The sequence below is a fragment of the Aptenodytes patagonicus genome, chromosome 7, assembly GCF_965638725.1.
Source record: "Aptenodytes patagonicus chromosome 7, bAptPat1.pri.cur, whole genome shotgun sequence".
NCBI lineage: Eukaryota > Metazoa > Chordata > Aves > Sphenisciformes > Spheniscidae > Aptenodytes > Aptenodytes patagonicus.
In genome coordinates, this window is record NC_134955.1 from 16,807,528 (window position 1) to 16,831,792 (window position 24,265).

The window sequence follows — 24,265 nt, forward strand, 5'->3', positions numbered from 1 at the left end:
GGGAGGGGGGCGGGAGGGGGAGCCGGCCCGCCCCACGTGACTGTAGGGGACGCGCCGTGGCGGCCCGTTCCTGTGTCACGTGAGGCGGACTCCCTCCCCTTCCCCTCCCCCGCCCTCCCAGCGCCCCGCGGCTTGTTCCGGTCACGTGCCCGCCCCCTGCCCGCCCCATGGCCCCGGCGGCGGCGGCGGCCCGACCCCCGTAGCGCCCGCTCCCGCCCCGGGCCCCTCCCGCGCGGCCCGCCGGCAGCAGCCAGCGCGCCGGCCCGGAGCAGGTCCCCGCCACCGCCCGCACGGTAAGGAGCCCGCTGGCGCGGGGGACGGGGAGGCGGCGGCGCCGGGCACTCTGCGTGTGTGTGAGAGCGAGCGGGCGAGGGGCCGCGCTGCCCCGGCCCTGGCGGTTCCCTCCCGGGTGCGGCGGGGCAGTGCCTGCTGGGGCGCGCTGCGGTGGTGCCGCGGCGGCCTTTGGCCTCCCGCTCTTCCTCCCTGCCCGCTCCCCGCCGCGGCGCCGGCGGCCGTTTAACGGCGGCGGCCTGGCGGGGCCGGGGGTGCCGTGAGGGAAGGGACCGAGAGGCGGCGGCAGCGCCGGTCTGTGCTCCCCGGGGAGGGGGGCGGCGGGAAGACGGCGGCGCTGCGCCGGCGGGATCGCGGCTGGGGGACACTGGGCTTCACCCGAGCGCTTGGTCGCGGGTAATAGACAAAGAGGTGCCCTCGCACCGCCTTCCCGGGCCGCGGCCACCTTCTGCCGGGGACGCCAGAAGTCGGACAGACCCCCCCGCCAGTGCCCTGCCGGGGCCGTACGGGGTGTTCTCGGGCCCGTTTCGCCGCAGGCAGAAACGCGACACGAAGCGTAGGTGATGCGAATCGCGGAGGAAGGCCGGATTGACCCTTCAGGCGGGCTCAGGGGTGCAAACTGTGGATTCCTTCAGCGCGCTGTCGTGCTCGCCGGTGTCCAAGATAAATGGCACTTCTCGCACCTCCCCGTTCTGCTGAGCTGTATTCCGCCGACAGGTCCGCTGCCGCCCTCGGGGTGCTGCTCTGCCAGCTCCTGGCCCCACCCAGAGGTCCCTGGGCTGTGCAGCCGAACCGTCGGGGCCCGGCTGCGTACCCGTGCCGCTGCGGTTCAGTCTGAGCCATTAGCGTAGATATTCCGCTGTTCCCTGCAGGGAGTGGAAACCTGGCAGCAAGGCCTGCATCAAATCTGTCTGAGCTCACCTGCCAGCCCATGCCTACCCTGATCAAGTCAGGATTATTAAAATGTGCAAAGGTTTCCTTTATTTCTGCTCAGAACTCGACAAAACCACATGGGAAGAGACTGGAGTGAAATGCTGGTAATGGACAGCGTTCAGATCAGGTGTTGTAAGGAACAGAGAAGAGAGGTACCTGGTTTTAAAAGTGGTTAGGAAGAGTCGCTGCGTTAGAGGAAGGATAGCTGTTGGAATTTGACTGTATTTCCAGAAGCTGCATTGACTCCCACAGAGCTGGGAGGGGTTATAGGTGGATAAGCAAACAGGACCTTTTTTTTTGTTTTATGCCAACAGTGAAGCTTCCTGATAGACCTTGCCAGTTGTAAACTGCAGCTGCAATTAACATCCTCAAGACAGGCTTGATGACAAGTCATATCCCATGGGTTAGGGCTACTGATTGATCCAACTGCTTTTCAAAACTATTAACCATCACTTCAAAAGCTCTACTGCTGGAGAATTTAAAATAAACTGTGTCTGCCCTGCTTTTCTGGAAGATACTAAAACCTGAGAAAGGTCTGTCTACCAAAATTTGCAGCTGAAGAACTCTAATGCTACTTCTTCTAGCAGCAGATTAAAATTATCACTTAAAGCTGTAAAATAACAGAATGTCTCTGTATGCATGTTGCAGTTCTTGTCCCTGTGAGCAGCAGTGTCATTATCCACAGTACTGATTCCTGGAAACTTCAGCTGTTAAATACAGAGGTTATGAGATTTGGGGAGTTGTGAATAGATCATTGATGGCTCTCACCCTTCTGCATACTAAGCCTTAAGTGTCCAAAAAGAAAAGAAAATGACTGGTGTACTGTGTTTGCTTAGCGAGGACATAGCCTTCCCCTCTGCAGTCGGTAGGAGACCATCCTCACGCTTTTCTAGCAGCTAGGCAAGATTTCTATTTTAGAATTTTTCCTGTATTACTTGTAACAAGAAGCCATCTTGTTTTCATTAGTGGAAGACGGTAACTTTCCTAAATCCTGATTATTAATTTTTTTTTTATTCTTTCTGATGTACTGCTCAAAAGACAGCTTGGGGTTTTCTCCATTTTGGGTAATGCTTACTGTGCTTGTGAGTTGTATCATCCTACTGCCACCGTAAATTACTGCATGAAAAAGGAAGAACAGCAATGGCATAAATAAGAACGGCAGCGAGCTAGTGTGTTCATCCGCCCAGAAGGTAGAATGAGCCACTTTTGGGGTAATTGTGCGTTCACAGATTGTACACTGCAGGGTACTGTGCTAGAAACACTGAGGTTGTAAAGGAGAAGTTGCTAGCTGCTGATCGTTTTCTTCCGTAGTTGAAAGACTGGTTGTAGGTGGGTGAAATAGTATGGTAGAAAAGCAAAGCAACTTGCATCAGAATGAGCCTGACTATGGAAATGCTTTCCTTTTTCTTTCTGTTCGGTACAGGTTTAATTCCTTCGCATTCTGTGGCTTTGTCTCTACTGCACTGGATAATAATGACCTTAAAGGACTGTAAAGTAACAAAGGGAGAAAAAAGTCAAAATCCTTAGTCTTGCATATGTTGAGGTTTCTAGTCTATTAGTGTCTGCGGCCAGCTGCCTTTTTCCGGTAAGGATAAGGTGCTGATGAGAGACTACAGACCTGCAACAGGAAACTCTACATAAAATGGTAGTGCAAATAGCACTGAAGGAGAATAATGCTGCTGGGGAGACTGTAATGGATTATGCTAGGAAATGGTCCTGAAATCATGCCACGCAGTTTTCTTTGAGAGAGAAGTATTAGCAGGGCTGCTCTGAATGTGGCACAGCGTGTTCTAGTGACTGCTGCAGTGGTGCCGATCTGAAACCCCACGTTCAGCTCAGCATCACTGAAGTCTGGCAAAGCTTTGAATGACTGAAATGATGAAGGAGCGAAGCTTAAGTGAAGAGCCCTTTTGCCATTAAGTCTTTCCATTTATTATTTTACTTAACTCATTTCAGAGATAGGCTTGTAAGACTTTTGCTGAAGAGAATGCTGTGCTACTGTCCAGATACTGATACTGTGATAGTTCTACTGTCAGAGTAGAATATCCTATCTTACTGCTGTTTTTTTAAAGAAAAAAAAAGTATGTGAATTAAATGCTTAGAATTACCATTTTGTGGTACCTACTAGTAGTGTGATAGCTGATGCAGGTTGCTGTTTGAAGTTTGATGTGGGCTCCAGCAAATATTACAGGTATTCTAAAGCACATGAAACATGCATTATCAGCATTTGAAAATACTATTTTACATATCAATAGTAAAGTTTATGGTATGCAAAATACAGCAATTGGACAGACTAAACTTTTACAACAAACATACCAAAGATGTAATTTTTTCATAGGTGTACGACAGTATGTTAATAGAATGTAGTCATACTTGCAATGTCCTTAATCTCTTGAGAAATTTAAGGCTGTATGGTGAACCTGTAGAGAGGAAATGATAGTGACTGCTGGGGAGAAGAATGCAGCAAGTATCAAAAGGCTTGTTGATGTGAGACTGGTGACAAAATTACCATCGTGTTGAAGTAGGTATAACATTAGTCCCTTGGACTTTGGGGGAGAGGGATAGGAAACTGGCCAGCTGGAATCAAGCATACAAAACATCGTTCGAGCCTTGGGCAAAAACCACCACAATAAGAACAGGAGTGTAACTGGGCTATCTTATCTTTAGCACAGAGAACTGGAAATCCATGATTTTTCACATGCCTTGTATCCTTCCCTTTTGTGAAATGACTTAACATCTGCCGTTCACACTGAAGAAGAGAATTGCTGCCAAATGCCAGAGGAGATTTGGCATTTATGTCATTGCTTAGCTTCGGTATTCTTCTGAACTTGAAAAACCAGTAAAGGAACATTAAAACAGGAAAATTTGGTTATCAGTTTAAATGTAAGATTTGCGGGTCTTTTATTGGCGCAAAAGCAGTATCAGCAATACAGTTAGATGAATTATTTAGGTAGCTGGCAGTATTTGGTTTAAATAAACTCTGTCAGTGCAATCAGCAAATTTATCTGGAATGTTTCAAAAATGATGTAGGCATTAACAAGTAAATGTGGGTTGTAATACTTTGATATAGATAGTAGTGAAAGAGTTACAGCAAAAACAATTCTACTAATCAGCTCAACTGTATGTTTTTAATAGCTCCTTATAGCCACAATGGCAACGTCATCTGAAGAAGTGTTACTGATTGTAAAGAAGGTACGTCAGAAGAAGCAGGATGGAGCTCTCTACCTTATGGCTGAAAGGATAGCATGGGCACCCGAAGGCAAAGACCGATTCACAGTCAGCCATATGTATGCAGACATAAAATGTAAGTGAACGCTTTTCCTATTCCAGCTTCAGTAAGCAGTATTTTGATAAACATTTAAATACAACCCAAAGCTTATTTGCCATAAAACACTAGTAGGTAAATTAGGAAGGTTGCAAGGGTCTGGAGCTTTGACTAGGTTATTCTGTGTAGCAGCAGAGATCAGGACCATGGTGAAGTATCACCAGTTTATTAAGGATGCTACTGCAGAATTTCTGTAGTGTTCAGATGTTTAAGTTATAATGCATTTACTATTAACTTCTGATAAACTTCTGCAATAAATTGAACAGAAAAATAATCTATGCCATAGGCTTGTGGAGGGAAAGGTGGGAGAAGGGTTCAAGAAGAGTACAGGGTTTTCAGGGTCTAACACAAACTATCTGGCATGTCATCTGTTAAACTATGCATCTAAAGCTGTTTCAATTTTCCTATAAAATGAACCTAGCTGTTTTATTTTCATCCAACAGACCATAGCTTCAGAAGTGCTAGCTTCTGTAGTTTGGCCTAACCGGTAACATTCCGAATAAGCATTTGCTGTTGCAATAGCAGAGTACTTGCAAGTCAAAACTGAACAGTAAATGTCTATAGCATGCTGCCTTTCTGGCTCCAATTAGTGCTCATATTCCATGTGCTGTAATGCCAAAGAAGGAATAAAAAGAAAGTTGTATGCGTCACTTGGTAAAGGTTTAGTGATTGTTGCTGTTTAAAGTCACATACAAGTACTGCAGCATGATCAAAAGTGTGTGTGATGAATCAGAACTAATACGCTGTTTTCTTAAATACAAATGTGATAAGGAGTTTAAAAGCTCTGTTCACCTATAATAATCAACTTTGTGAAGGTTTTATTTAGCTATTTGCTTATACTTAAGCAGCTTATATTTTAAATTTTTACATGTATAGGCATTGAAGTCTTTAACTCAGATGAAAGAATCTCTTTTTCGTCATCGAAAATTTAAAAGAAAGGGGGGCAGGTATTTGTAAATTTGTAATAGAGATGATGATTTAGTGGTGACATCTGGTTCCTGTCTCCCACTTGCACTGGAGGAAGGGGTAAGATTCAAAGTTAGGTTAGTGCCATTTGCATTGCTACACTGAAGTCAATATAGCACAACAGTCCGTAAACGTAGTTGTTCTAGCCTCTCTTCCCTCTGGTTATGAAAAAGGAAGCAGGAGTTAGGTTTTTCTTATGAGTCATGAGGGTGTAATAGCACCTTGGAGGCATTGGCGATCGACTTTGGGAGTACTAATGGCTAAATGTGCCTACCGCACCACTTGAAACCAGCATACCTTTGCTGTCAACAGACATGCTGTTCCCCCACCCTGCATCTGCTTTCTTACCGCTTTTCTTCTGTTGGAACTGGTCCAGCTGGAAAAACAAAAGGGGGGTTTACTTTTCAGGGGATCAGTTCCTTGGTTCAGTTTGCTGCACAAAAGCTAACACTAGTACAAGAAAGGCAGCAGGAAGAAGTGGAAAGGGGGAATGAGGTTGTCACCTTTCAGCAGCAGCCTGGATTGGTACCAGGTTAAAGTGTCCAGGTGATGACAGTCTAATTTGCAGAAGTTTTCTAATGGAGGATGTGGGGGATGCAAAGATGAATCAGGGCTCCTGAGCAGTAGCTGAAGGATACTGAGCAATAGGCCACTGGTGTCCGTGTCTTGTGTTTTAGAGAGAACAAGGTGCAGGGTTCAAACTAATTTAAGGGGAAGACTGTCTGTTCCACTTTCATGGCTGGAATTCACACACAGGGTAATGGTATTTAATTGGATGATGAGGATGACTGCATATAAGCAAATACTCTAGGGAAGAGAGTTTCTTGTATAAGCTTACTGTCTGTTCCTAATTAATACTCTCTGTGTAATCTAGGCCAGAAAATCAGTCCAGAAGGTAAAGCTAAAATTCAGCTTCAGCTAGTATTGCATGCAGGGGACACAACCAACTTTCACTTCTCCAATGAAAGCACAGCAGTGAAGGAGCGAGATGCAGTAAAGGATCTTCTTCAACAACTGTTGCCCAAGTTCAAAAGGAAAGCTAATAAAGAACTTGAGGAGAAGAACAGGTAAAGGGAAGGGAGCCTTAAAGTTTTTTTGGGTTTGTTTTTTTTTTTTTTAATTGTTACCTAACTATAGTGTATTTATGCTAACAGTTGTTGTTATTGCAACATCGTTAGTGATATGGCATTTGTTTCCCTAGTAAAAATCTCTCCGCTTTCAATTTAGAGGCAGTTCCTCGAGACTTACATAACTGTAACATGTTGAGACTATACTTGTGTTCTCAGTGACACGTTCTTGAGGTGTAAGGCAGCTAGCCCAGCTGCCACCCAGTCTTTGTTATCCATGGCTATGAGATGAAAGCACCCAACTGGCAGTCTGTCTCTTTAGTCTGCTTGAGTATATATTTATCAGTTAGAAAAGCTGCTTGAAAGATTTTTTTTTTCTTTTCCAGAAGTTCTCACCTTCCTTGATTTGTGATTCCCACCCCCCCACCCCCCTGTATAACCTCTTCCCCCTCAAATCTTCTTTTCTGGTGTTTTACGTACTCTGCTAAATTGCTAGGTATTTTCATGCATCTCACTTGAGATGCAGTAGTTTGTTATTTGGCATGCAGGATGCTTATTCTAAAAAACGTTTTGAGAAGACGTTCAGGACCTAAGTCCTCTTCCCAAAAGGGCTTTTAAGATACGCTTCCGTTCCTTTAAAATGCTTGTGTTAAACCAGTCCTTGTGGCCATAGAGCACCCTTCTCTGCGTCTCCCCAGATGAGTTTCACTTCATTCTAGCATCTGCTGTGAATCCTGTATCTACTAGCATCCGTTTCCAACGACTGTTCTAGCTTTGAACTTAGGTAAGTTAAAGCTAGATTTTTCAAAACATAGGAGCATTGCCTCATTGGGCAGATCAGATCTTTACAAGAAGATTTCCCAGCAGAAGGGCAAAAGAACTTGTGCTGGAGCTCTGACACATCCAGGATTAACTGGTTCCAGTACTTCAGTGACCACTAGGTTCTACAGCAGTGCAGACTGCTTTGGCGCTATTACCATACTAGTTTCATTATGCTACATGCCTTATTTCTAACAGTAATAATACTGAGTACATGGGCAGTCTTAGCTCTGAATCTCTGTATCCTTAAATGGAGTTTTACAGTATTATGTCATGTGGCATTAAGAGCTTTTCTAGTTAGAGAAAAGCCAGAATCTCTGCACGTACTCAGTCATAGTCTGTTCTTTTGATGATTAGAAGTCCAAGTCTAGTGATGGGGCTTCATTAGCTTAATTTGCAACAGATGAGGCAAAAAAGTTTCAACCTGTTTTGGAAGGGTACTACATCCAGAGTCCCTGCGGCACTTCCTCCATTTATTGATATGTGGGGGTCAGGTATGTACCAAAATTCCAAGTTTTAATGAAATAATTAGAATAACAGACTGCTTCCTGCTGCACTAATTTGTAAGAATTGCCACTAATCTGTATTTGTACCAGCAAGAAAAACTGGAAAAACCTTGGTGGTTAAAACATAATAGGGATGTCCTGCCACAAAGTTTTCACTTCCACCTCATCCTACTTCATCTTTAGAGCAGCTACAGATTTTCATTCAGTCCAGATTGTAGTTTATCCGTGTTCTTCTCTAGACCATGTACTATGTATTTGTAAGATTCCTATTTTTTTTTGTTTGCAAATGATCAAGACCCTGAGGTACGTGCTAAAGATTGTTGAGGTTATTTGCTGACTCTGAACACGCATGCACGTTTCCCTGAAAATGGCCTAGTGAGTTTCAAATTAGGTACACAGCTGTATGAAAAGCTGCTTAAACATGAATTAACTGAAGTTTCAGGTGCATCAATTCTTTGCATTTTTGATAGTAAAGGTGATACTTGATATTCAGATGATAACTTTTGTAAACATTATTCCCTGGTAGAATAGTGACACTGAATGTTTCTGTAGCACTTGTGCTGCATGTGATAGTTCAGGGATGAAGATCCTGCTGTCACCAACAGAAACATAAATGAACAAACAACTCAGGGGAATGTGTGTTTTAAGGTATCTTATCCCACACATATTTTGTAATCTGTACTCTTGCACTAGAGACCTGTAACTACTGAATTTTAAGATCTTAAACAAGAATTAGATAGTGGTGAAATTTCTTTTTTTCCCCCCACAAGACCTTTGTAATGGAAGTTCAGGAAAACTCATTGTGCTTTTACAGTTCAGGAGACTCCAGTCCTGGACGTGCAAAGACACAAGAGCACCACAGAATATTTTAGGACCCATTTTAATCCCACATAACTTTTTCTTAGGCATTGTTCTCTAGCATTTAATGCTATTCCTTAAACATTTTTTATTCCTTTCTTAAGTCTTTTGAGACAAATATAGCTATTGAGGTTGGTTATTTACACAATCTTGTTAAGAAATGCACAGCATTTTGAAAGAAAGAAAAGTTGGTTTCTGTTCCTTTTGTGAACTCATGTTAGTTATGGAAATCCTAGTGATTTATTCTGCAGCGTTTCAATTCTATTCAATACATTCTTTTACCAGAATGCTGCAAGAAGATCCTGTTTTGTTTCAGCTCTATAAAGACCTTGTTGTGAGCCAAGTAATCAGTGCTGAAGAATTCTGGGCCAACCGTTTAAGCCTGAATGCAGGGGATAATTCTACAGCACCTAGTAAGCAGGATGTGGGCATCTCTGCAGCATTTCTGGTACGTTGAACCTCTAACTTAAAGGACTTAAGAGCAAACAAATTGGGGAAAGTGAGAGTTCTGCTCATGTACTTTATTCCCATATACTTTAATGATGTTCTTTCCTGGTTCCTCAACTTAACATCTCTCCACATGTTAGTCAGACTATTGAAAGTGTGAAGGAGAAAAAAGAAAAGTAAAGGGTTTATGCAAATCTGCAATCTCAAAATTTTGTCAATTTAAGATGCCGAATTTGACCTTTAAATTGAAAATAGGCAGATGTTGTTTATACTGGTGCTCTGCCTTCCGTAAAACAGGAATAATGGTGAACTTTCGGTCACTAGATTACAGTGTATTAACTAAAAAATTTAAAAAGAATATCTGTTGCAGCATTGACATGCATAAATGAAGCTGCAAAGACTTTCCACAAGAGGTTTTATTCCCTCCCCAATTTTTTTAAACCAGTACATGCTTTCAGCTACTTGATACTGAGATGCTTTTAGTATATAAGGAAATAAGGTATAAGAGCCATAAAGCCTTTTTTGTCACTTCATTATCATCACTGATTATTCACTAGCTGAATTGTTGAATGAACAACAAAAGATTAGGCATATACAGTAAACGTGTCTATTTTTACTTTGAAACAAGAATATATTAAACTAAGTATACCTTCTTTTGACTGATGGAGTGGTCTTTGCTTTTCATCTTCTAAAGCTTACAGTCTTACTTGTTGAATCATCCCTTAAATGGCAAGTATAATAAAGTAATTAATGCATGCTCTTTCATTTCTCATTCTAAAAATATGTATTTATGATCAAATATGCTATGGATTATTGGAGGAAGAAGATTATTTTATCTGCAGCAGAATTTGATTGTAAGATGCCAGGTTTTTTCCTTCTCCAGTTACAGAAGGCATTCAGACACGACTGTTTTTCCTCCTGTATGCTTTTTCTTAGGCTGATGTACGGCCTCAAACAGATGGCTGCAATGGTCTGAGGTATAATTTGACTTCAGATATCATTGAATCCATATTTCGAACATATCCTGCAGGTAAGAATAGTGCTTTACATAACAAATACATGCATTTAAGCTTTGTTTTTTACTGTGGGAAAACTAGAATGTTAGCCTGAGCCTGGAAGTATAAAGGACCATAGCTTCAGTCTTCTGGATGATTTTCCTTGCCTCGTTTGAGGGATGGGAAGAAGCATGTGTTAAAACATGCTTTTGAAATGAAAACTTGATTTCGTTAAATGAAAACATTTTAACTTGTTGCGTTGGCCTTTTTTTTTTTAATTGTGAGTAGATGTTTGGTTCCCATGATACTCTCCTACTCAGCATTTCAATTGTTATTTTTCATGAAATCACCATTGGGAGGAAAAGAATCTGATTTCTGTCGTTCCCCTGCACTATATTGAATGCTGACACTGGTTCGTTTTGGCCCCAGGTTAAAAAGACTAGGTCCATTCTGAGAAAAACTAGAACTCTGGCAAATCAGACTTCTTGTCTGCGTGCAATTCAAATTAAAGTATTCAGACCGCTGTTATGTGCATTTCTTTTCAAAGCATTAGCTAGCATTGCAGGGCATAAAAGAGCACCTGTTTGCTTATGCTTAACTACTGCATTCCCTTACATTTAATTGGCATGAATGAAGGCAGCATTAGACAGAAAGCAAGGAAGCAAGCAAGGAAATTTTAGCATAAAAATACCATATTAAGATTTGCAGAACAGTTTGTAATCATTATGGTTTTTGTCCACAGTAAAAATGAAATATGCAGAAAACGTTCCACATAACATGACCGAGAGGGAATTCTGGACACGATTTTTTCAGTCTCATTATTTCCATCGGGACAGGCTCAATACAGGCTCAAAAGACCTCTTCGCGGAATGTGCCAAACTGGATGAAAAAGGTAAGCTTTTTGACTTTGTTTCTGCGTAGGCTGCTACAGTCTTAGCTATATCATAGAGCACAACACTCCAGAGGTATATCTAGTAAACCTAGCAAAGCTGAAGTCAAAAGTTTTCTTATGTCCATTTACTGGACATCTTGTTTGTTGAACTGTAAAGTGAAAGCTACAGATGTCATTGAAAGTTAGCTATCGCTTTGCTATTCTTAGCATGTCTGATAGTGAACTAGCCTTTGGAAAGTGGTAGCCTAGAAATACTCTTTATTACAACTCATGCAACAGTAAATCTGTGATAAATTCCATAATATGCTATCATGCTAGATTGATTATGCTCTGCTATCAGTCACTATGGAATAATTTTGTTTACATAAGGCTTCGTTTTGTGGTATGTGCACAATTTGTAACAGGTACAGCTTTTGTTATAGATTAGTTTCTAGTAATAGACAAATATGGATCCTGTTTAAGATTTTCCAGAGGAGTTGCCATCCCTGTTCTCTGTCAGCCTTTTTAATGTGAAATCTTAAAATATTATCTGCCTTAAATTTTTATTGAACTTTGGAGGTAGGTTTATGATGATACAGAAATGTGGAGAGTTGAGATCACTTAACACCATTCCTTAATAAGTATTCTGACTAATGAAGGCATTCTATTAGGAATCCACAACCTTCACAAGTAAAAGCTACCACCAGATATAAATTACCATTCTACCCAAGGCAGGGCAGCAAAACAGTGCCAAAATTAGAAGAAACACACAATTAAGGCTTCCCAGTTCCCAGTAATACAACTAATATAACTGCATCTTCGATTATTTTTTTTTTTACCAAACAGTATTCAGTGATGTGTAGAAGTTGATAAAAACTGCGCTAATTAGCAGGACAATTTTTACAATAACTTTCCAAGTTTATTGCTTATTTTAAATGGAACTTTGAAAAGGGTTGAAAGTTTTAGTCACAGCGATACTTGGGCATCTGTAGAACCTTTGTCTTCTCCTTTTAAAGGTTAAATATAATCTAATAATTCCACAATTATTTCTGTTTGCTTAGATACAGTTTTTCATGGTTTTTTTTCTTTGTTTCATACAGGGTTAAAAACAATGGTGTCTCAAGGAGTAAAAAACCCTCTCATAGATTTAACAGCTTTGGAAGATAAAACGTTAGATGAAGTAAGTAGTTGGCAAAAAAAAAAAAAAAAACCACAAAAACCAAACCATCCCCCCTTAGTTTCATTTAAGGAGAAAGTGGGTCTTTTTCTTGTTAAAATAACTACAAATACTAATTCTAAAACACATCACTTACTAGGCTGCTGCAGTGGTTGGGTAGTCAACGTTTATACAGTCATATGTGTGTAAAGAAATGGAGACTGTGCCCATGGACCTATATGTCTGCCTTAGTGTGCTGGGTATAAAAGCAGGACTTCCCCTTTTTAAAGAATTATTATTTCACTTGGATGACTTTTTTGTCTAAAGCGGACTCTCTGGTTTCTTCCTACCTTTTAGAAGCTGTGACAATGTACAGAAGAGTAGCACAAAACAGGGAAAGTCTTTGCATTTGTTCTCACTTTGAACATTGCTATTTGTTTGATTCAGCTTAATTTTAAGGACACTTTATACAGTTTTCTTTGTTTAGCTTTAAATACCATGTTTTGCTAAAAATATGACTACCTTAAACTACTACCTGCCTCCAAGTACAAATTAAAACAGTTGTTATAAATGGTGTACCATAATGTGAAATAACTTAAAGGTACACTTTTCTGCAGTTGATTTAACTTAGACTTTCGAGTTGTAATTAATAATGATGCTGCATTTCTAAGTTTTTGGGGTTTGGGTTTTTTTGTAAGAGTTGTACAAAGCTACCAGCCTGAAACTGGACTAGGAGTTTAGGATAGGTATGTTTGAAGTGGTGTGCAAACTGTCCTAGTTTGCTTTTGAGGCTGGTGAACTGCAAGCCTGAAACTGAGCATGGGGTAAAGTGAGTTGCCTTCAGCCACCTGGTAACTGGGGAACACTGCCAACATTAACGCTTGAGGTTTTTTGAATTCCTAGTGGTATCGCATCCTCCTGACAGGTGTCATTTAGCCTGTGGGCTGCTGGTGTCCCACAAGATGTTAAAAAGAGGTCAGTAAAACAATTGCTAGCTCTTACTTGCTATTAATGCCTGTCTGTTTCGTACAGGTGATCCTTAATTTTTTTTTTTAAGCTAGTTCTGTTTTTACTTATAACAGATCATGGTCTTATAAAACTATCTGTTTAAGAATTTTCTTCTTCTCTCAGACACCTCTAAACTGCCAAGTGTTAGCAGAATAAAATAGTCTATGGAGACTTGTCAAAGTACATAAAGTGATGGTGGGGGGAAAGTAGGAAAATACTGCTTCAGATGATGATGCAGTATCAGTCAGTAAAGTTCAGAGGTGGTGGCATGCAGGCTTCCTGACTCAATGGAAAACAGAGAATCGCCCTTCTGGTTTTGGGGCAGGAGGTAGCTAATGTTGTTTTCTTTGTAGGGCTATGGTGTTGCTTCTGTGGCCTCTACATCAAATGCCTCAAAATCCGCTAGAGAAAGTAGCAATGCTGCCATTATAAAACGCTTTAATCATCATAGTGCCATGGTCCTTGCAGCTGGCCTCAGGAAACAGTAAGTTTCAATGCTGTGTAAAAGCTTTTTTGTAACAAATTCTAAGGCATTTCCAAAACAAAGATATATCTTCAATTACTCATCCAACCTTTTTTTTTTTTATGAATGAAGTATTTTGCTCCAGAAATGAAAATACCTTTAGGTTCCATTTTACTTTATAAAAGTTCTTCAGAGCTGTCCGAGATGACAAATGCTATTTTTAGATGAGTTGTTATCATACAAAGCAGATTAAAAAAAAGAAAGGCTGTTTCTGCTTTCGTTCTCTAGCCCTGGTGAAGGCTGCAGAAGTAATATTCCGTTTGCTGTGTGGAGGTGAGGTCTGGTGCAGGGAGTTCCTATTGCCTGCCTTCCAGAAGCAGGTCTGCTGGGGCTTCCTGTAGTGGGGTGCATGGACATAAGTAAATGAGGAAGCAAAAGAACAGTGTGGCATGGGTGGATCAGATGAAAGATTCCTCCAGTGCAGTACCCTGCCCCTGACCAAAAAAATGTATCAGATGGTTACATACATTTACAGTAAACTTCACAAATGAAACTTCTTAAAAGAGGCATGAAATGGGTTTGTGAAGTCTGCTTTACAACTGGTTTATAGACAACCACTCTACCCAAATCCTACAGACTTTACCTGTGAGAGATCTTAATTAAATACTTTCTTCTGTGTAGCTGTGCTCCCTCATGTTGTTCTGTCTTGCACAAATCAAACAGTGGACCTTAAACAATCTCTTCTGGGTAATGTGTGTTTCTGTTTCTTGGTTCAGAAAGAGACAAAACAATAGCTCTCATTCTGAAACAGTAGTGTCTCAGGGCTCCCGTAGCTCTGCTAATACCGGGTTGGCATAAGTGTGTATGCAAAGTGTTTCTAATTTAGGTGTGATTTGTTGTGTCCCACTTGCATTGTGGGCATGCTGCTATTTCTGAAGAGAGGGAGAAGCACCCTTCCCTGCTGTTGAATTTCCCGCTTGACAAACAGGGTTATTTGAGGAGTTGGTTCCTCCTATCTAGACCAACTTCTAGAAATGAAGACATAAGGGGGAAAAAGTTGATATACAGTATGTGAACTTGCATATAAAATTTTTGAAACAGATGTATTTACTTTGCCTCTAGCTTGTATCTTAAGTTTCCTGTGAAGTGAATTCTTCTTAATGCTGTTTCTCTATTTTAAGAGAAGCACAAAATGACCATTACAGTGAGACCAGCAGTACGGATGGAAACTCCAGGGATTCAGATTTCTTTCAACCACCAATGAAAAAGGTATAAAGTTAGCTGATGCAATTCTAATTGAATAGAACTGGAAGGTCTGTCTCTCAAAAGATCGCTGAAGGTTCCTTACTTGTTTTATGACACATCTAAAGTGACACTTATTTAGCTTTGCTTAGAAGTATATAGAGTAAAAACCTGAGGGCCTGTAAGAAGCTTTGTACCTCTGTTAGTAAACACAAATAAATTACACCTTGAAGTATTGTTCTGTTTATCTCTTCAGTAGTGCCCAATGAAAGTAAAAAATTTCCAACATGCTTCTGATTGGACCCAGAAATCTGGTTCTTTCCATTCAGTGCAGTTCTATCCCCCCCCCTTTTTTTTTTCCAAATGCCTGAAAACTTCTAGAGAACATCCATCTGAAAGGGATATTGGTGTTCAAGCACCAATATTAACCTATCAAGTGTATTATTTGTAGAGGGGATGATTAAACTGGTACATGGCAGCCTTCATCTTAAGGTCAGAAGCTGAAGTGAGGTTAAACTGAAAGCGTGGTGACCTGGTGCACTGAAATAGAGGATAACAGTCTGTTTTAGACTAATCATAGCAGCTCACAAAGTAGAAAAGAATACTGTAATTGCTGCAAAACTGAACTGAATGCTCTTGCCAGAGTTGACAGCCTAAATAGAAAACGCCAGGGGGACTCAAAACCTGCATATATTGTGAGAACAGGTTGTAGCATACATGTGGTGTTAAATGTTGAGTTAGTCAACAGCTTTGACTTTCCTGAAAGCTGCAATTTTTACTGGGGAGTAAATGATATACCAGGACTAGAATAAGTGTGGTGAGAAGAGGACTGAAAGTAGCATAAGAGTAGGAGACTTCAAAAGTAGTTTTCTCATTGTACAAATCTAGTATCACTGTGCTGTTACCTCTCATCGCTAATGCTCTAGCTCTACTGTCACCAAATTGCTTGGGTAACTATTACGGTTTTAGTCTTACACTCTTGTATGCCAACTATTAAATCATTACTATTTCTGCTAACCTGGAGATAGATGGACATGAATAGAGAGCACAAAGAATGATCTATGCATAGCAGACCACTTCTTGGAAGTAGCAGGGACTGCAAGTTTTGGCCAGAATCTGCAGAAAAAGTGGTAGTGCCAAGACTCCCAAATCACATACTTTAAACAATATTGGGCACTGCTCCCTCTGGAGGGTAGACATAAACCATTCCACACTTGCGTTTTATTTAAGGTTTTAGTAACCCTTCTGCTCAAACTCGGTGAACTGGAAAAAAGCACTAGATGCATTGAATTGTGTCCTCATGAGTAATGTGTATAATTATTTGGCTTATTTTAGGTGAAACTGCAGGAGTCCATTGAATATGAAGATTTAGCAAAGAATAATAGCATTAAAACTATTGCACTAAACTTAAAGAAGTCTGATAGGTAAGTTAAAATATGCACGGCTATTTCAGCATATTCAATCTAGCAGCGCTCTCGTCACAGCCTGCACAGAATCAGCTGATTTAGTCTCTACTGTGTCACACTCAAGTGTGTTTAGGCTAAGTTTAGAAACCTAATATGAATTCCTGCATAAACCAACTTCCAAGTAATTCCCATTTAAATTTGTATTTTGATTTCATCTTGCTTTTCAGCAAGTTAAGTTGCTGTAAGCCTACTTGAAGGGCTTTGACACGTAATTTCTGTGAAAGTCTAACAGACCTGTATTCACGGTTCAGCACTTTGTTGCAGCTTACAGTGGGAACATATGTGTGTTACATATGAAAATATATACAATTCCAAGGAATATCCACTCCCAGGCAAAAAAAGTGCAATCAGGATAGTTTGGACTGCTCACTGGTCTAATATTTTTCTAGTAATAGTCCTCTTGTTTTCTAGACTTTTGAGTTTGAGAACCATAGATGTAACTTCAGAAAATAAGTGATACCACAGGAAACAGAACAGTTCCAAATGTGCACCTAACTTCATTTAACTTAGTTTCAATCGAAAGTGGTGTGAATTCCTCCATTCTAATGATATTCCCAGAATTAGGTGGCACAGGTAGTTTTTCATTAGCAAAATGATGCTCGCAGATTCAACAATAGAAGCTCTTCTCTTATTCTGCTGCCATACCATTCCAAACCCAACCTCTTCCTCTGTGGCAATGTACTTTAGTTTATCAATAAATAAGATTTAGATGGTAGCATCAACAGTTGCAAAGCATCTAAAATTGGAAACATTTGAAGAACTGTCCACTGAGTTTGGCCTCTGTTTTACCAACACTCCTACTAATACACTTTTCTCTTTCCTTTTCTCACCTCACAGGTATTATCATGGTCCAACTCCAATTCAATCACAGCAATATGCAACCAGTCAGGATATAATTAATTCTTTTCATAGTATTAGGCAAGAAATGGAAGCATATGTACCCAAACTAACTCAGGTATGGAAGAATACTCACAAAAATTCCCTTCTTGATGTTAGCATCTTGCTTTCTGTATAATTGTGTCTCGTGTCTACTGGAATTTTAATTTTTCAGAGTAAGCTTAATTATCTCCAATAGTTTTATGTTACTCAATTTATTTTACAGCTTTAGGTGATACCTTTTGAGCTATTGTGTTTAAAATCTAAACAATAGGAAACAGAGTCATTGCTGATACTCAAGAGTTATATTCTACTGTTACCATGTTCTTTTGAGGAAATGGTAAAGGAGTAAAGCAGGACAGTCATGCAACATGAAGCACAGGCCAATATTTTGATCCCACCCCCTGAAATTTAGGATGTAACAGTCTTAGGAGGTTATAGTAAGCAGGTTTATAACTGAACGGGTCTTTCGCTCCTAAATGCGCTTAGGTAAGATGTAGATCTCACAGTGGGCTGCACAGAAGCTCTGTCCTGGCAACTGGAGGGCAGCATAGCCATGTAGGCAATCTCCCCAGCCCGTATCTGAACTTCCTCTGTTAGTAAACCTAGATTTGGCCCTAAGTAAAGCAGCCACAACTGTCAATGTGTCACATTTCTGTATAGTAATTCTCTGTCTCATTTCAAAGTAGCTGCACAGCCAGTTCACGTACTAGGTAAAGAAAAGGTTTGTTTGTCTGTAATTAATTGGAGAGCTTTCACTGAAAGCATGAGCTATAGCACTTAAAGGCACTGTGTCTAATTCTGGAGAAGAGCAAACTGTTCATCAGAACTTCCATTGTATCTGCTCAACTGTATCTTTGCCATTAGAGTTCAAATACAACTGATTTTAAAAAGATTTTGTTGGGAAAAGTGATCTGAAGTACTTGTTCCTGCTCTCCCTTCAGGTTCTTTCAAGTGGTGATGCTACTAGCACTATTGCAGTCCTGTCACCTGGAGGAGCACTTATGCAGGGTGGAACACAGCAAGCCATAAACCGTAAGGATTTAGGATGTATAATACTTTAATCGTATCTTATTGCATTATACAGCAGTACCTGGCTTGCTGTTTTATCTCCTTCTTAGAATATGTTACAGTGATAAAGGAAATTATGGAAACATGTAGCTGGAGTAAAACTGGGTTACAGCAACAAAACAAAAGCAACAACCCAGCCACACCATGAGGGTGGTACTAGCTACACCAGTGCTGAGGCAAGTGAATGAGAGAAAATTTTACAGAGCAAGTGATGAAGGATGCACTTGAAACTAAGTCCTTTTACAGATAATGGATTTTGCCTGTTCAGTGTTTCTCTTTTCTGATTCCCCCCCCCGCCCCCCCGATTTTAGAAAATAAAGGCATACTTTAGGAAAGCTCTAAGGAGGAAAGGCCTAGATAATTGTCTGGAACTAGTTTTTTTGCAGCCTGCATTTAAGATCCACAGCTTGCTGTGAAAAAGGACAACTTTCTTGTAGACTGCAAGGGCAAAACAGGCAACCCCTCCTTCTCACATCTCCATTCAGCCACCCCTTTCCCTGTTGTCACATTCCTGCCAGTCTGAGTTCCTTTCTCTTTAGTCTCACAGCAGATGAATCCCTATTCTCACGAGGCTGGGTTTATAACAGTTTTCCGGTTTAACTTGTGTTACTTGGTCTGAAGAGCAGCAGAAACTAATTCAGACAGCTGAAAAAGCAAGTATGAGTTCTTTATGGTACTGAGAGAAAAGGAGTCAGCAAGTGGTACTGAGGCTTTCTCACCCATCCCAGTTGACATATTGGGTGCTACACTCCACTTCTTTGAGCCTGACCACCACTTTTTTTTTTTTTTAAAAAAACAGCCTCATCCTAGAGTTTGCTATTTACTGTTCAGGTCACTGTGCTCCTGTCATCCTCAGTGACTACTTGTGCTTTTTGTCTTTGGTTTTTATGATTGTGGTTCCTTCCCTGTTCTTGAACCCTGTCGCTCTTTCTTCTTTAAGAGTATCTGGGATACAGTTCCTTGTTCCTGCCTGGATTTTTCATATTCCATATGCTGTGACCGTATTCTCATTGTCAACGTAAGAGAGAGAAAAGCTTGCCGTATCCACCACGCAGTGTTTAGTACTGTGCTGTGAAAAGAACAAGGTGCTGGTTCCAAAAGCAGTACTGCCACACTTAGAACAACACAAATATACTGCTTCTAATCCCGGATTAAATTTGGTGTCCATTCTTTGCCTGGCATAGATCTCCCTATATAATATACAAGCTTCTGAGTACATAGCCATAAATACTGGCCGACGTGATCTAATACTGCTGATAGTCCTACTTCAGGTGTAAGGCACCTCAGTGTTCCCTCCCAGCCAACCTTTCTGTGATTCTAGTAGAAACGTGTATTGCTGACCCCCTTCATTTGCCTTACAGTCTCATTTTTCATATGACAGTTTTGAGTGATGTGACAAAATTTTTTTCCTGTTGCAGAGATGGTGCCAAATGACGTTCAGTCTGAACTAAAACACTTGTATGTGGCAGTAGGGGAACTGCTACGACACTTCTGGTCCTGCTTTCCTGTTAACACGCCATTCCTAGAAGAAAAGGTAAGGTGCAACTTCCTAGTGCAGCCTTGGTTATGATGTGGCCAGATCGTGGTTTATCAGACTGTCATTAACTTGAAGTATAGAACTAATACACATGCTTTAAATCCGTGCGGCACTTGCTCATCCCTAGAACTGAAGGTCACAAAACAATGTAAAACATCACTTTTTGCAGCAATTCGGCTGGTGCTATTGGTTAAAATCATCCTTGTCCCTGCATGCCTGTTAGCACCCTTCAAGAGCAGTTGCTGTAGGCTAGTTTCAAACAGAATGGTTAGCTATATTCTAGCTGCAGATTTCTCATTGCCAGTTTAAAACACACAAACTAAAGCCCCCCTTCCCCCACTCTTAGACATAACCTCTGCAGTGACAGTTACAAGACATTTTTCCTTATTCTTCTATCCATTGCAAAATCACTCAGTCATAGCTTCAAAACATACACCACTTTTTAGAACAAAGTTGCCTTCAAGAAGAGATACCTATCTACGACCAGGTATATGATTGTAATCATTTTCTGTTGCTGTTCTTTCTTTTGACCTTACATGGATCACAAAGATAAAAATTTGCATTCAGATATGTTGGATTTTCTGCTGCAAAACTTGGCCTGAAAATCCATGGTACAGTCTTTGCTTGAAGAAAAAAAAAAAAGATGTTTTTGTGAATCTTATCTATAGTATTTACTGACAAAGTAAAAATGATCACAGTAGCACAGTGCACTTTCAGTCATACTGCACTTGCCTCAAAAATAAGTACGTGCTCAAGAATTGTTAGACTGATATTTTAGTAACTTTTCTTCCTCAAACTATAAAGTAGCCCCCAGAATTAGTTACAGGGTGTTTTGTTGGAGGACAATTTGTTAAAGGAAATAAAACTTCTGTGCAAGTGATTATAATATTGGTTTCTGTCTCTCTCTCAGGTTGTGAAAATGAGGAGCAACTTGGAAAGATTTCAGGTTACAAAGCTCTGCCCATTCCAAGAAAAGATTCGGAGACAGTATTTAAGCACAAATGTAAGGAGAAAATACTCTTTAATTACATGGGTGCATATTAATAATTTGAATCATAATTATCAAAGGATGGTAAGCTTTGTTACTTCTTATCCTAGGGCATTTTTAAGTTTTTCGTTCACTAGGAAATGGGCAGAGGGAAATTGGGTACACAGTTAAGCAGGTCTTCTCTCCCTGTATAACTTGCTGAATAATACCAGAAACTGTCAAGAACTATAATTTGAAATTACCCAAGTGAGACAACAAAAATAGGAAGTCATGTTTCATTTTTCACTTCCACTGTGAAGTAGAACTTTAGCAACCTCAAAACTGTCTCCCACCACGTCAGACTTGAAGTGGTCACAGACTAAATACTGGAACAGGCAGCACAATTAAGTGTCACTTCCCTGTGACCTTCTCAGCTTAGTAGCTCTCTGAACTGCTCCCTCTACAGATACTTTGCAATAGAGCCTCAAGGTCCTTTCTTCACCTGGCGTACCTCTTTGATTTTAGTGAGATTACTCTTAGTGAATAAAAGGAAGAATCCAACTGAGTATCTAATCAAAGGGCGGGCAGGGGATCTCTTTTCCAGTAGCTGGGACATTTTTTTTTTTCCCTCTTAATGTTTCAGTTGATAAGTCATATAGAAGAGATGCTGCAGACAGCCTACAATAAGTTCCATACATGGCAGTCCCGGCGTATGCTGAAGAAGACGTGAAAATGCATGCTGTACAGGTTTGAGAGCAAAATCTGCAATAGGTATAGGAGTACAACCTAGCATATGTGCAGATCTTATAGTTGTTGCAGGAAGACCTGCAAGCTGTGGACTTCTGGAAACGATGCTAACTGAACTTGCACATTTTTGAAAAAGAACTGAGATTAAACTTGAAAACTAGGGAGAAAAACAAGGAAGAACCAAAACAGAAGAGCTGAGGCGCAAAAATATTTAAAAGACACTGTTTACTGCAGTTACTCAGGAACTGCTTTTGATTTGCATAACGAGCTGCTTTCAGAAATAAAAAATTTAAAGAGGGTGTATTACTAAAATCTGTTTTTCTGTCTAATTTTTTTTTTTTAAGAAATGTATGGCACAGGGTAGAACTCAAAAGTTTTTCTTCACTGGATTCTGACATTTTACTGAATTCTGTTTGTACTTTCTGCAACAGTGTAACAATGATATTTTAAAATATAGCTGAGACTGGTTTTGCTTCAAACATCTGGGAGAGCGTAGCTGTCGGAAGACAAGCTTCTGCCATATGTTTCCCCACCAATTGGAAGCAAGAGACATTGCACTGAAAGCTGTTTATGGTCTGGGGTCCCTAAAGGCACATGGGGGCAAACTTTTGCCTGAAGTCTTGGATTTTTATGCAGAATTTTTTCAGCCATCAGTTTTGCATGTTTTCCTTTGAGTGCAAGTGTGTGCTACTGCAGTCTTTTTTTTTTAAGGTGGCATTTGTTCTGAGGAGAGAATGCATTTTTAAAAATGAAGTTAAATAAAGTTTCTTACAAAAGAAGTCATTTATTTTCAATTGTTAGACATTTTTTATTTCTTCTCCTAAAGCTGTTTTCCTTCACTCTTCCCTTTTGACTGTTACACTATTTTTGGCGAATTGATAATCACTGCAAAGAGAAAAATGTGTTATTTACACAATATCCATAGATATTGGGAATCTGTGCCATACTTTGTTCCAAATAGAATCAGTTCACAGTTTCAGACCAACTTGTCTTGTATTAAATGTGACTTAAATGCAAAGTAAACCTGTTTTCTATAACATACGCAGTTTAATGACATCCTTGGATTTTGTTGTCATCTTGACTGTACTAAAGCCCAGTAGGGGCTACTGAACTTTTTTACTTCTGACTAAATGTGACTGTTAAGAGTATAAGATGCATTTACTACAAAGACAAATCAGAGTGACAATACATACTCAAAGCAAGCACAGCAGCGTTCAGTACGGCAGAAGCAATTCCCATTAGCCTGCATGATGGCTTAATACCAGATTTTGCCACCATTGGTATGATGCTAAAACATGATAGTATGATGTTGGGTGGAGAATTCTTGCAAATTCCTACAGAAGAAAAGATGTATTTGTATAGCCAAGTCTGTGCTTGTTCTGTGCTGCTGCTCCATTTATGCAAGAGGGGTTTTTCTTTAACTGATGCGTGGAAGTCAGCAGCTTCTTTTTACCCAGTGTTTTTGGATTTTTGTATTATGCTAATATTTTGGTAAAAGCTGAGTTTCAGTTAAATGTCACTGTCTGCACCAAAATTCTGTTTGGAAATGTATGCATATTGTTAAGCCTAGTTTACCTGTCTGCTTTTGCAGATAGATGCATGATACCTGCTCCGCGATGTTTATGTGGTTCTGCTACAAGAAGTGACTGGGCTCAACAAGAGAGACGCCCATTATTTTTGACAGGGTCAAAATGTCACTAGGAATAAACCGATGTATGTACAGCATTTGGGGGATGAGGTGCACATCTTGTCAAGAGTTATCTCTTGTGATAAACTTTCTCTAAAATTTAGGCTTAGGGTATGGCTTTATTAAGCCTAATCCTCTTGTAAGTGCAGGCAGCTCCCAGAAAGAAAGGGTAGTTTTGTTCTCCCCCACTCCAAATCATTTGATCTAGCAATTCTGTGGCCAAATTTCAACTGTTTAGTGAAAGCTATAACACCTTTCATCATATCAGAGGGCTAGGTTCAAGAAAATATGTCTGGTTTATATTCTAACTGTGCCTGAAGCTATGAACAACGACACATTTGAGTATTAGACTGCACTGAGACTTCATTTAAAAAAATCATAGGAGAGTTTTGAATATGGAACTAACTCACCTTTGATTTGAATCAGTATTTAGTGTTCCTGGAAACACTGGGCAAAACGGCTAGCACGGTGGAAAAGTTTCAGTGCATCACAAGAGCATTTTACAGTTCAAAGGACTGTTGTTTATAATCATTATGGGGGATGGTATTGCAATAGCTTTAAATTATTATAGCGATATCAGGCTATCAAAATGTACCTTAATTAACAGAACAGGGAGGGGGGGAGAGGACTATGACACTAAATTCAACAGTTTTGCCTAGAGACTGTACAGGCAAGGCTGCTATGCACTTCATATTGCTTTTTCAGGTATTGTGGCAATAAGGCACAGGCCCCTCCTAAAGTAAGGGAGGTAAACTAAATATTCTTTCTTCTACATTGTGTTCCCCTTTTCTGTAGCATGGTCCAAAACCCAGATTCATTCCTTAAGTTTTGAAACTGAATCATCATGCATTATATTACTATTGGAATCTTTATACTGACTTGTATTTTTAATGAGAATTCATAAAACTTGTATCATTGGCATTGATCTAAGATTTGTAGAATAAACCCTACTGAATTCTAAAGTCAA

General features: G+C 40.2%; 1 protein-coding gene across 1 annotated transcript; it reads left to right on the top strand.

Moving 5' to 3' along the window:
* The first annotated feature begins 234 nt into the window (after positions 1–234).
* On the top strand, positions 235–24,265 carry GTF2H1 (general transcription factor IIH subunit 1). The gene is made up of 15 exons (XM_076344121.1): positions 235–293; positions 4,360–4,528; positions 6,390–6,582; positions 9,051–9,213; positions 10,149–10,242; positions 10,950–11,099; positions 12,179–12,258; positions 13,596–13,726; positions 14,887–14,974; positions 16,283–16,371; positions 17,251–17,368; positions 18,234–18,324; positions 19,779–19,894; positions 20,808–20,900; positions 21,508–24,265. The coding sequence occupies exons 2-15, from the start codon at positions 4,375–4,377 to the stop codon at positions 21,592–21,594; spliced, it is 1,647 nt and encodes a 548-aa protein (XP_076200236.1). The 5' UTR covers positions 235–293; positions 4,360–4,374; the 3' UTR covers positions 21,595–24,265.

Excerpts from the sequence above, each read along its gene's own strand:
- GTF2H1 (XM_076344121.1), top strand. The coding sequence starts at position 4,375 with ATGGCAACGTCATCTGAAGAAGTGTTACTGATTGTAAAGAAGGTACGT. Across the intron at positions 10,243-10,949 it reads ATTTCGAACATATCCTGCAG|TAAAAATGAAATATGCAGAA; the intron begins GTAAGAATAGTG and ends TTTTGTCCACAG. Across the intron at positions 12,259-13,595 it reads AAGATAAAACGTTAGATGAA|GGCTATGGTGTTGCTTCTGT; the intron begins GTAAGTAGTTGG and ends TTTTCTTTGTAG.